The following is a 12959-nucleotide window of genomic DNA, read 5'->3' on the forward strand; positions in this document are numbered from 1 at the left end:
CCCACGTTCAGCTGTGTCTCCCTCCTGTGTGCCATTTTCTTCTTACCTTGTGTGTCTATTTAGTGCGTTGTTTCCTCTGTTCTTCGTCGGAGTGTCTGTGTATCATGCCTGTCTGTCATCCCCAGTGTTTCATGTGCCACATTCCCGGTTGTAAGGTTCTGTTTTCTATGTTCCCCATGTTGTTATACTTAGCTTTACCCAGTTCAGGTTTAGTTTGCTTCCTTCAGTTTTCCTCTGCTTTTGTTTCTGTAGTGTTTCATCAGGCAAAGTAAAGGCTTGTTTTCCGTTTGAGACACTCTCTCCTGCATCATTGTCTGCGCTTGGGTCCACACCTCTCATCTCCAAACCTTTACAATAATTGTGCTAAACTTTTTTGTAAATGGCATTGCGTGATATTACAATGTTTTTAGCTAATGAAGGGTCAACATTACCAAAAAAGTATCAAGCAAAATACTGAAATTCTTAATGCCATTGGATAGTTGAGATGGAATACTTCCAGAGTGTTCTTTATTTAGCATTTCATTAATGACATTCCATGTGTTTTGAACATTTTTACATGATTCCCCTGACTTTTCAGAACAAAAATTTTCTTGGCTAGTTTTAATCTTTTAGTAAACTGAATTTTATATTTTTTATAATATGAAATACTAAAGGAAGACATTTTAGAGTAAGGTGAATAGTAACATCCTTATTATCAACAAAATCAACGTTGTTATGAATAGAAATAGAAACACCTTCCACATTTTGTTTTCTCTACATAGATGTACATTATATTGAAGTAATGAGAAAAACTGTGCAATGTCATCTTTAAGCCAAGTTTCATTCAGTTAAACTTTGCATAAAGTTATTCACTTTCTGTTCCTAAAATCTGCACCTTCCATTACTCCTAGAGTGATGCAAAACAAACAAAAAAACAAACAAACAAACAAAAATGTTTTTTTCTTCTTGCACATCAGCTGATTTCAGTTTGTATGCTGAGAGGAATAAAATAGCACTGCTTTATTGCACAAGAAAACAAGAGCATGATAGGAAAGTACAAACTGTGTCCAGGAAAGAAACAAAACTCTTCTATATTGCTAACACAACTTTGTTTCTTTTTCAGATCTGCACAAAGCTATTTGTGTTAGCTGACCCCAGCAAAGCTGCCAGAGCCTTACCTTCAACATGTAACCATAGACATTCAGCATTGTAGTCTTGTAGTCTGATCTTCCAGCCTAATTTCTAAATGGACCAGTTTTGACAGGAGAATGGCGCTGGCAGGTGGTTAAAAATGTATTTGGGCTTGTTTCCAGCTCTTCTTAGAGCTCTTGTGTTATTGGCTTTATGTTCAAACACATGCACTAAAAGATATATCTTATCCGTGTCCTCATTAGGACAGTGACCGTGTCAGTGTCTGGGACTGTCTGAGACGAGAAGAAAGTCTGCACAAGACTGTACATTTATATGTGATACAGTTAAAAGAGCTTAGTGTGCACCAAAATGTGGTAGTGGCTAACACACTGTATGAATAACAAAACCCAGAATTAACTATAAAATTCAAATAGTTCATTTAGTGTATGACCATGACTTTCTTTTCCTGATAGAATTTCATGAAAAAATAACAAAAAAAAAAAAAATGAATAAAATACATCCATTAGTCACTGTTCACAGCTTTTGGATTGGTTTGCATCTTCCTCTCATCACACATAGACCATAGGTTTAACAGTGACTCAGAGTTTGAATCCTTTAGCTGTTATTTGGTACTTTATTAAATGTGAGATATTTATTTTGTATAGCTGAAGATGCTTTTACTGTCATTTCCCATGCTTAAGTGCAAATTCTCGGTGTTGCTGTAATCCAAATCAGAAAATAGAGAAAACAAAGCGATGGATAAAAATGCAAACACACCCACATCCACTTCCTCATATCCACAGGATAGTGGGAGTGTTTGCAAGTTAGAAGGTGCTGCTGCAGTCCCAGTGCCACAATCAAACACTTTAGAGAGGGTTTTGTTCAGCTCTGCTCTCTGATTCACCATGAAGCTGTACATGATCATTCCACTGTGGGCTCTGCTCACATTCACCCAACAGGTAAGAAATACTGAAGACTTCATTTCAATGAAAAAATATCTATTTTCTATTAAGTAAAAAATGTAAAATACCACTAAATGTGATGTTCTGCTTATTTCACTTGCCAGTTAATCTATCTTTCAGGTGTCTCCACTAGAAACATGTGCATGTGAGCTGAATAACTCAGAGAAGGCATTCCCTCATGAAAAACTCAGGATAGTTGAAACCAATGTATCAGACTGCAACAGCAACATCACCCCAGAGAAGGTAACTAGTCTTTTAAAGCTCTCATACTGTTTGTCTCCATTCCTGGTTAATCACTGCTGCCTCTGCAGACTGTGGAGCTGGAGAGTCTGCTGCTGGGGTTGGAGCATCGCCTCTCCCAGCTGAACAAAGATGTGCTGATCCTGGAGAAGGAGGATGACGGAGAGCTGTATGGAGTTCTCAGCTTGTATGTTATAGAGAATGAAATGACTGAGATCAAGCAGCTGATTGACAAGCTCAACAGCACCACCCAGAAACACCAGATCCTCACTGCTAACGCCACTGAACAGGTAGATTCACAACCACATGCTGCAAAATGCTGACATCATTCTAAAGATTACTACATCACTGTATCTTTGTCCCAGCTGAGTGTTTTCATGAGAAAAGTGAAAAACACTCATATTATACGTTTTCACAATTTATTATTAGACGGTTGCAATTTCAAATTTGGCTTACATGGCACCATGGACCTGTGGCTCAAAGAGAAAAGCAGTAAACACTTTTATTGAATCTGGTAAAAAAAAATGCAGTAAAAACAATGTGGTAGTGCAGCTCCCTTCTCTTCTAAAACTCCACATCTGTCCACCATGAGTGAGGCTTGCATGGGTGGTTGCTCAAGAATTGTGCCTTGATATGGTGGAGGTGAGCTTGTCGGCAAAGGTGGACCAGAGTGGAGCCATCTAGAGCTGCTTTTCTGGCCTCAGTTACCTTGAGAATGAGGAATGTTCTTTGTTTGAGAGTGTTTGGGGAGGTATAAAATAGTTCAGGGCGGTGTCCTTCCTAAAAAACGTTTTCTGCAGTGTTTTTCTTTTTCTTTTGATAAATCTCACTTCAAAAGACGAGCTCAGCTGGTGGTTGCAATTTTATTTAAGATTTTACACAACACAATGTCTGTGAAGGTTCTCAGTCATCCAGGTCATCGTAGTCTAAGGAGCTTAGCTTCCCTTTAATCATCGTTTGACACATTGTTGTTATTGTCACCAGAAGATTCCAAGATTCTGCAGACCCCCCCTCCTTCCACCAGATGGAGCCAGATAGCACTTGAGCTCAGTCCTGCCACTAGTTGGCACTAATTTTTTTTACCTGTAGTATCCTCTTTGCACAAACGGTGTCGCACTCTAATGAATAGACCATTTCTTACTACTTTGTCTTCACTTTTCCTCTGCGCTGTTCACTTCCAGTTTACCGGAGGTGTGCAATTCTCAGACAAAGACTTAAGGAGGAAAATCAGAAAGAAAGTGCAAGAACAACAATGAACAAAGACATACATTTAACCCAGGTTATTGTTTTTATGGGTAGTACAATATCTCAAACAGCTTTAAACACATGGGCTATCAAAGAATTATTCAAGATTTAAGAAGTTTATTGTCATATACACTGCAAAACACAAATGCTTACGCTGAGCAATGAAATTGTCATTTTGCAAGTTCCCTACAAACAACTAAATAAAAAAATAACTGAAATAAGTTAGAATAAACCCCAACTGACTCTAAGCATGGCAAGGGTACTCCGCAGATGAATTGCGCCATTTTAGAGACACGCTGGAGAGCCTTCCTTTCCTGAATGGTGTTATTTCCATTCCCGGAGTTTGTCAGAATACTCTCCACTGTGCATCTGTAAAAGTTGCTGAGCAGTTTGGAGGGTAATCCAAATTTTTTCAGCTTTCTTAGATAAAAGAGTTGTTGTTGAACCTTCTTGATGATCTGCTGTGTGTTATGGGTCCAGGTGAGATCCTCACTGATGTGGGTACAAAGAGATTTGAATGTCTTCACCGTCTCCACCTGAGTCCCGTTGATGTATAGTGAGGCGTGCTGGTCTCTCCTCATCCTCGGGTCAACAATCATCTCCTTAGTCATCATGATGATCATCTCCCATCAACAAAATTAATGATGGAGGTGTTGTACTGGGAAGAGACACAGTTCTGGGTGAAAAGGGTGTCCAGGAGTGGATTGACCACATAGCCTTGGGGGATCCCTGTGCTCACTATCTTTACACCATTGAGTATCTTAGTGAGGAAGTCCAGGACCCAGCAACAGAGGGAGGGTGTCAGTCCAAGAGTGGAGAGCTTTCCCAACGGTCTGTTTGGAATGATGGTGTTGAATGCAAAACTCTAGTCTGTAAACAGCATTTGAATGTAGGTGTCCTTATTTTGGAGGTCTGAAAGGGCTGTTTGGATGGTTGCATTAACGGCGTCTTCGGTAGAAAGGTTCTTACCATATGCAGAGGATTGCAGAGGATCTAGTGTGTCCGGGATGGTATCTTTGATATGGGACTATCCTCTCAAAACACTTCATTACAGGTTCAGACAGGTTATGTTGTTTTTCTTGGGGAGGTGGTTGACTTGAAGCATGTGGGCACAGCTGACTGGATGAGGGATAAATTAAAAATGTCTGTAAACACCTCACCGAAGAGCAGACCCTCAAAGCATGGCTTAGGATGTTGTCACGACCGGCTGCTTTTCGGGGGTTAGTCCTCCTCAGAACCTTGCATACTTCAGTCAAAGTCACAGTGAGTGAAGAGCTGCCTCTACTGGTAGAATCCCTCTGTGTTGGTTGGTGTTTAGGGTATTGAAACAAGCGTAGAACTCATTCAGCTCATCTGGTAGTGCATTGTGTTGTGTGGGGAGAACACCCTGTATCACATCAAGAACTCCACCGATTACACCGACAAGGTCCAGAAATTTACCCTGGATCCAGATGAAACCATGGTGTTCTTTGATGTAGTCTCTCGCTTCACATGCATACCCACCACGGAGGCAGTGGAGACTGTAGCCTCAGTAACCGCAATTGTGACTACCTTTCAATTAGGGCCACCAGTCCAGGTAGACCATCGCCCTCACACATTCCTCAGAAAAGAAGGCTTCACTCTGTTTATGTCTTAGTATCTGAGTGTAGCAGTCTAAATCCCAAATTACTCTGCAATGCATATCGGTTTGCGATGAAGGATACAACATAAATGCATGATACAAATTATGAGGTAATTGTGTAATATAAGATAATGGGTGTACATGAGCCTTAAAGATAAAACATTAATTCTACACCCCACAAATCTATATCTGATACATTTAAAATTTTTGGGATTAAATGCAAGCTAAACAGACATTCATTTGTTGTTGCATTTAGTAATTGTTTAAATAAATTGTACAAAAAAATTGTAAAATAGATATAGAAATAGATTTTTAACTGATGCCTGTTGCTCTTTTCATGATTTTGTAAACAATCCAAAATTGTCTCAGCTGGAGAATTTGAAAACAGAGATGCAAGAGCTGGAGAAGTTCGACACCATGCAGGTGATAAAGGGACAACAAGCCATTGCTGCTCTGAAGGTTGATCTACGCAAGTGCAGCGAAAAACTGAACACTACTGTCGCACCCACTGAGCCTCCACAGGGTGAGTCAATCAAGCAGTTTTTAAAAAAAAAAAAAAAAGATTGTTTATTTGTTTCTCTTTTCCTGGTGGGGGTGGGAACCAATTATTGAGGGTTGGAGCAATTAATAATCTTTTCTTGTAAATTCATATTGCCTAGTAGCATGAAATCATTTGTGTCCATACCAACTTGACTGATCTTTACATTAAGCCAAGGTAAGCTTAACTAAGCTAATGTAAGATAAGATAAATATGGAGAAGATCACTGAAGAAAATAACTTCTAAAGATGTCTGTGAAGGTTCTCAGTCATCCAGGTCATCGTAGTCTAAGGAGCTTGGAAAGAAAAGCGTCTGGACTTCTTTGAGTTGCTTGAACACCCACTCCCCAGTCTGAATCTACACAACTCAGAGAAGAACACACACCTGAGGACAGTCAGGAAAAATGGGAGAAGAACTTTTCAGACCGGAATCTCACTGAACCTGAAAACAAAGTATTAGCCAAAGGACTCAATTTTGCCATTGTTCCGCAACAGTTGCCCATAGTGGACCTCATCACAGCCACAGAAACTGCCATACGGATTAACAAATCATCACAGACAGAAGCAGAGCAAATCAGAATGAAAGTCTCCGCCACCCTCTCCAGTGCCAAAGTCCCTCCGTCTAACCTCACATTACAAGAAAAGAAGGCCGTTGCTTTCCTGAGCAAAGACCACAACATCACTATATCAGTGACAACAATACCTACGAAGCCTTAAAGCGAGACCCCACAAGCAGCTACAAAAAGAAAGTTTTCAAGACCTTGAAAGGGACAAAATCACTGACCGCGTTACATATCACCGCCTTTACCCGCCTTTTCTGGTTTTCCTGACCCCATGGATCCATCATCTTCGTCGAATAGGCCGCTGTTTGTGCTGGCCTCATCCAGCTCTGAGTCTAGGTGATGTCTGATGAAGTGGAGACCCGTGGAAAGATGTAACGTTTGCAAAAGAATTAGGTCGGGGCTTATTGTGCTGCCAAGCTGCAGATGTTTGTTTGGAGCTAGCCTCCAAAAGCTGGCCATACACTGTGCAATTCTTGGCCCATTTTGAACCGATTTTTCAGTCGCGCAACCGTTTTGGGGATCGGCCCGTGTTTTGCCTTTATCGTGTGTGCATCATGTAGTATACATGGGGTAACGATAAGCAGTTAACACCTCACAACCAGCTCCCAATCATCAATCGTACGGTCGCATGATAATCAAACCTGTTTGAAATCCTGTCGCCCCTCAACACAGTCTGTCACACTGCGCACGCACAAACACAGAAATGAAAGAGAAAAGGTGGAGCAGCACGGCAGTGCAGCATGTGATCTGGACACAAGAGATGGAGGCACAACTTGTAGGATGAGGCAAGCTCATCCGAGTACCTAAGCGTAGAGCTGCCACCCAGGCAAAAGAAAAATAGAGCTATATCACGTTATAACGTGAAAAGTATATTGTTAGAACAATAAACTTTTCACGTTATAGCGTGATATAGCTCTATTGAACAATATAATATCACATTCATATTATATCTGAACAATATAATATCACATAATATCACATTGGTTGTGAGGTTGTTAGAACAATATACTTTTCACGTTATAACGTGATATAGCTCTATTTTTCTTTTGCCTGGGTGGCAGCTCTACGCTTACGTATCTGAGGCTTTTCAATGTAGCCTCACAAAATTATCACGACTACAACAACCATGAAAAGAGTTGGATGGACATTGCTGCTCAATCACAGCTGCCTTGTCAATGTTTTTCATTAGTAATTTAGCAAAGTTGATGGTGTGTGTGTGTGTGTCTGTGTGAGTAAAAGACAGAGAGAGGGAGAGCGAGTGACAGGTTTTGTATGATAAGCTTCATGTTATGGACGCACAGTTTGAGCACTCAGGTCGCATCAGAGTGTCAGGCCCTGCATCGTGACCTATGAACTTCTAACCCCTGAGATTCAATTGTACAGTTTGAGCAGGAGCTGAATAACGTGACTGAAAAAAATCGCACAGTGTTTGCCCAGCTTAATGTAGACCGTTTAAACTAAACAAGCTGCTGTTTCACATATTAAACCTTGTCAGCCGCAGTATTGCCTTCTGTTTTAACAGTTAAAGCAGTAGAGACGAGCTGTTTGCATGCGCATTGAACTCTAGCATCATTAACCAGGCTAGCTGTTAGCTTATAGGTCATGTTAGCTAACCAGCGAGCAGTTAACAGGACAGCCGAAGCTGCACAAAACACCCACAAACTTATCTCACTACAACATAGCGCCGAAAATATGACAGCTGCTGTAACATAAGACTGACATCCAGCTAACCAGAGCTAAAAAGATATTTAGAGAAAACTTACCGTTTCCTCAGGTTACACGAGTTGAGTTGTTTCACGCTGAAAAGTTGGTTTGTTTTGGCTCTCACTGAAGACACCGACACTGAAGACATAGCTGTTCCTTTGTTCTGCTTTTAAGCAAAACATTCTTTGTATATGAGGCCAAGGGTGTTCTCTTCAGCTCTAGCGTAGACTCTGCCATGTTTTCATGTTTCTTCTTTCCGTGTGTCCGCTACTTTGAAACGCTTGGGCCGCTCTGCCCGCCACAGTTTCAAACTGGTCATGTGACTGCATGGCCACATCTCATTGGTAAAAACTCCACTGGCAGCATGTTATCTAATGTGTTAAACAAATTTTTATTTTTGTTTTAAAGTAACGACTCGAATTGTGCAAATGTACCGTTAATGTACCGAGTAAAAGTACCGTTTCTTCTTCACAAATGTACTCAAGTAAAAGTAAAAAGTACCGTGCAAAAAAGGTACTTTAAAAGTACATTTTTTTCAAAAACGTACTCAAGTAAATGTAACGGAGTAAATGTAACTCGTTACTACCCACCTCTGGAGAGTACCCAGCCTCTGGTACAGATATGTAGACGACACCTGCGTCAAAATCAAAAGACAAGTGGAATCCTTCACTGCGCACATTAACGCCGTGGATAAAAACATCAAGTTCACCAGGGAAGACACAAAGGATAACTGTTTGCCTTTCCTGGACTGCGCTGTGCACATTGAAGAGAATGGCAACCTCAACATTGAAGTTTACCGGAAGCTCACACACACGGACCAGTACTTCCTCTTTGACTCCCATCACCCTCTGCAACACAAACTTGGGGTAATCAGGACCCTACACCATCGGGCAGAACATGTTCCCTCTAAGCCTGAAGAGAAAAAGAAGGAACACACACATGTAAAGGAAGCACTTAAAACATGCGGTTATCCTAATTGGGCGTTTATAAAGTCAGCAAAGAGGCACAGGAAAGAAGATCAGACACCAGGGAGGGAGGATAAGAAAGACAGACGCAACAACATTGTCATCCCCTATGTAGCCGGTGTATCAGAGAAACTCAGGAGAGTTTTCTCCAAGCATGACATCCCAGTGTATTTCAGACCCAGCAACACACACAGACAGAAACTGGTTCACCTGAAAGACAAAACTCCTAAACAAAAACTTAACAATGTGGTGTTTGCTGTACAGTGCAGCGAGGAATACCCAGAGCTCTACATCGGAGAGACCAAACAGCCACTTCACAAGCTCATGGCACAACATAGAAGAGCCACCTCCACGGGACAAGACGCAGCAGTTCATCTGCATCTTAAGTACAAAGGTCACTCTTTTGAGGATGCCAATGTTCACATTTTGGACAGAGAGGACAGATGGTCTGAAAGAGGAGTGAAAGAAGCCATTTACGTCCACTGTGAACGACCATCTTTGAACAGAGGCGGTGGTTTACGACACCAACTCTCTGCCATCTATAATCCAGTTTTGAGATCCCTTCCCAGACGCCTTAACGCCCACTCACATCCTGGGCCATCTGACCTCAGGAAATCACATGATCAGGTGGGGCCAGGTTTCACAATGAGCTCACCCGAAACCCTGGCTGATTGTGACCCACACCTGCTTTCACACCTTGGCTCATGTGATTAAGTAGAGGATCATCAGGGGGTCCTTTGCCCCTCTGTGGGGGGAAACTCCCACTGGGTTTAAATCTGGGACTCTCCACCATTTAACCCTTAGAACTGAAGAAGCTTCTCGGATGAGAGGTGAAACGTCTTCAAGCAACTCAAAGAAGTCCAGACGCTTTTCTTTCCAAGCTCCTTAAACTTCTAAAGATGACAAAAATTAAGGACTCAGTTGAATTGAAAATACAAAATAGGTGAAGTTCTTAATAAGACCAAATCTTGATCTGTCATTGAGTCAGAAAAGCTGAAACAAATGTGAGAAAAAGTGCTCAGCTGCATGTGGTGAGGATCCATTAATTATCCATTGCCTTTCACTAGAGTAATCAATCATCTCGATCGCCTGTGTCAGCTGATGAAAGAATCCAATCAGTGCATTGAAATTGGATTCAAATAGCAACAAGGAATCACTTGCACTGATAAACATGGCTATCAATAAGCTTTAAAATTAGGTAAATACAACCTCAAATAAAAATATGTGAAGTAAAAGGCTAGGTCCCAACCTCAACCGAACTTAGATGCTTGGCTGGGTCCTTCAGAGAGCTTTGCAACATTGCAAAGAAGAAGTCGACAAGATGAAAGAAACACATAATGTCATACAGAAAATCATTAATTCAAGTTATTTGTTCAAAAGGTAGTTACACAAGCTATCATGAATTGAACCGAATTCATTTAATAAATAATATAATAATAACAATTATTACTTTAAAGTAGTTGCAGTAAAAGAAAGCTCAATCGTTATATGATGAATAAACCCCAGCATGCATTGATAAAAGAATTTCTAGTTTGTCATATAAATAAATTTAAAAGGCCTGTTATAATATGCATTTCCTCCATAAAAGTAGCCTCACGGAGAACAGCTAATACACACTATACATTTCCCCTCAGGTACCTGTGCACGCAGCCGGCTTGTTAATGTTACTGAGCCAAAGGTCTACACAAAAGGAGAATATCCTGGCTCGTATGCTTACGGAGCCTGGGGTCGTGATCCCAGACCAGAGAAAGGCAAAGAGAGCTGGTATTGGCTGGTCATGTTGACTTCCAGTAATATATATGCCCACTATGTTCGTCTTTACAGCAGTCTAAGTTCTCTCATCATTGGAGTGAGCGTCCCAGGTAAGGAACTGCTCGCTTCTCTTTGTTTATTCCCCTACGAAATGTAAAAAACCCTTACTGTTTATACTGGGATCACACTGAAGTTGGTAAATTAGTAGTTTATTGAATCATTTGAATTTCCAAGAAAGAAAGAAATTAACCTGGAGGTTTGTTGTACGTTGGGTTACTGAATGTGTATGGAAAGGACCGTTTAAAGTTTGCTAGGTAACTACAATACTCAACTGTACCTAAAATTGAATTATGCAGACCACAATAAAAGTGACTTTACTCTTTAATATTATAAGAGAACACTGACATTTTCCTTACTTAAAGTGGAATAAAGTAAAGTGCACGATTGTTTTAATTACTGGCACATTTCTGTGAAGCAAATTATAGTTTTAAACTATTAACATACGTTTATTCCTCCTTTTTCTTCTTCAGGTAACGTCCAGATCCACTCCTCAAACCCAACTACCAACACTATCCAGGGTCCAAATAATGTTCTGTATGGAGGGGCTTTGTACTACAACTGTTACAACCAAGATTATGTTTGTCGATTTAATCTCACCACTAAAAGTGTCACAACCTTACAACTACCAAAAGGCACCAGGTTTGTTACTCAACTTTGAAAATGTTAGTTTAAAGAATAACTATGACAGAAACTTTCACTGCTATCCTCTGTTAACCAGGTACAACTCAAAAGGTAACTTCTGCCATCTTGAGGAATGCTACCCATACACTGACCTGGACCTGGCAACAGATGAGTCTGGTGTCTGGGTGGTCTACACCACCACTCAGGACTTTGGCAACTTGGTTCTCTCCAAGCTAGAGGAGGGTGAAACACCAACACTTAGGCGTACCTGGCGCACTTCAGTCTACAAGCGGGCAGTGACCAACACCTTCATGGCGTGTGGCGTTCTCTATGCGACACGTTACATTAACAGGGAGGTCGAGGAGATCTTTTACTCATTCAACACCGTGACGGGACAGGAGAAGTTCAACATTGGCATCTTCATGAACAAAATGTCTCCCAACATTCAAAGCCTAAATTACAGCCCTGTGGACCAGATGCTGCATGCTTACTGTGACTCCAACATGGTTTCCTACAAGGTGTTGTTTGGGTAAATTGATGTTGTTTCATTTCTGCAAAATTGATTGATCTCTATAAAAGTCTGAATTCAAAACAGTTTTTTCTCAAGATGTTTCATGTTTAATGCATCACATTTCATAAACAATGTATTTCTCCATTAATCTAATTCTACCAGTGTAAATAAATAGTTCATTGTTGCCTTGTACTCTCTTTATTCAATAAAATCAATATTTCCAGTGTAGTGGTTTTAATGTTCAGAGTCAGTCTAACTATGTTATTATATTTTTTTTTATGTAAACATACAAATGTCATATTCTCATAAAAGTTACACGATTGTTGTTCTGACATTTGTGGAGAAATCCTTGCAGTGACATTAGCGTAGCAGTTATCTAAATAAGTAAATTAAATTCAAACTGATTATCAACTCGTTAGTTGTTGTACCAGTGTATTACTCTAAGTACTGGCTCTTTCCATGCGTGACATAAAAATCCTCTTTTTTCTGAATGCAGAAAACTAATCTATGATTAATTTTACAGACAATTTTTTTTTAAATGGCCACATGAATAAAAACATTCCTACTTTCTAATGGTATCTACCATTTACATTGTTTATGGAGATATTTGTGAAATATTCTCCAGCATTTACACTGACTAACCTTAACATTGTGTAACATTTAAAATTATCCTTCAAGTATCTGATATTACACATTTTATAGTTCATAATTCAAGCGCAGACCACCAAGGTGCAATGGCCTACACTCAACTGATACGCTGTTGTGTTTATATTGTAAAGTAAAAACCCTATAATAATATAAAAAAAACCCAGAGAAACCCCAACAATCATATCGCTCCCATGAGCAGGTGATTTGGCGACAGTGGAAAGGAAAAACTCCTTTTTAACAGGAAGGAACTTCCAGCAGAACCAGGACAGGAGAAGGATGTCCATGTGCAGCAATGGAAGCAGATATGGAAGGTAAAATCCAAAGTGGTCCCAATGGTATAGGGCAATGTATTTTGATTTCCACCAGTGATTCGATTCAATTTTGACACAGTCAATATTCACGGAAATATTATAATTCTGA

At 40.3% G+C, this 12959-nt stretch overlaps 1 protein-coding gene across 1 annotated transcript; it reads left to right on the forward strand.

Annotated features, from left to right (window-relative positions):
- Positions 1-1516: 1516 nt before the first annotated feature.
- On the forward strand, positions 1517-12257 carry LOC146706608 (olfactomedin-4-like). Its single transcript, XM_085465279.1, has 7 exons — positions 1517-2069; positions 2193-2315; positions 2384-2602; positions 5548-5701; positions 10582-10809; positions 11230-11398; positions 11478-12257. The coding sequence occupies exons 1-7, from the start codon at positions 2016-2018 to the stop codon at positions 11911-11913; spliced, it is 1383 nt and encodes a 460-aa protein (XP_085321405.1). The 5' UTR covers positions 1517-2015; the 3' UTR covers positions 11914-12257.
- The last annotated feature ends 702 nt before the right edge of the window (positions 12258-12959 follow it).

Source organism: Copadichromis virginalis, linkage group LG7 (assembly GCF_057382275.1).
Source record: "Copadichromis virginalis isolate Kocher_CV1m ecotype Utaka linkage group LG7, C_Virginalis_male_GT1.1, whole genome shotgun sequence".
In the NCBI taxonomy this organism is placed as follows: Eukaryota; Metazoa; Chordata; class Actinopteri; order Cichliformes; family Cichlidae; genus Copadichromis; species Copadichromis virginalis.

Excerpts from the sequence above, each read along its gene's own strand:
- LOC146706608 (XM_085465279.1), top strand. The coding sequence starts at position 2,016 with ATGAAGCTGTACATGATCATTCCACTGTGGGCTCTGCTCACATTCACC. Across the intron at positions 2,603-5,547 it reads CTGCTAACGCCACTGAACAG|CTGGAGAATTTGAAAACAGA; the intron begins GTAGATTCACAA and ends AAATTGTCTCAG. Across the intron at positions 5,702-10,581 it reads ACCCACTGAGCCTCCACAGG|GTACCTGTGCACGCAGCCGG; the intron begins GTGAGTCAATCA and ends ATTTCCCCTCAG.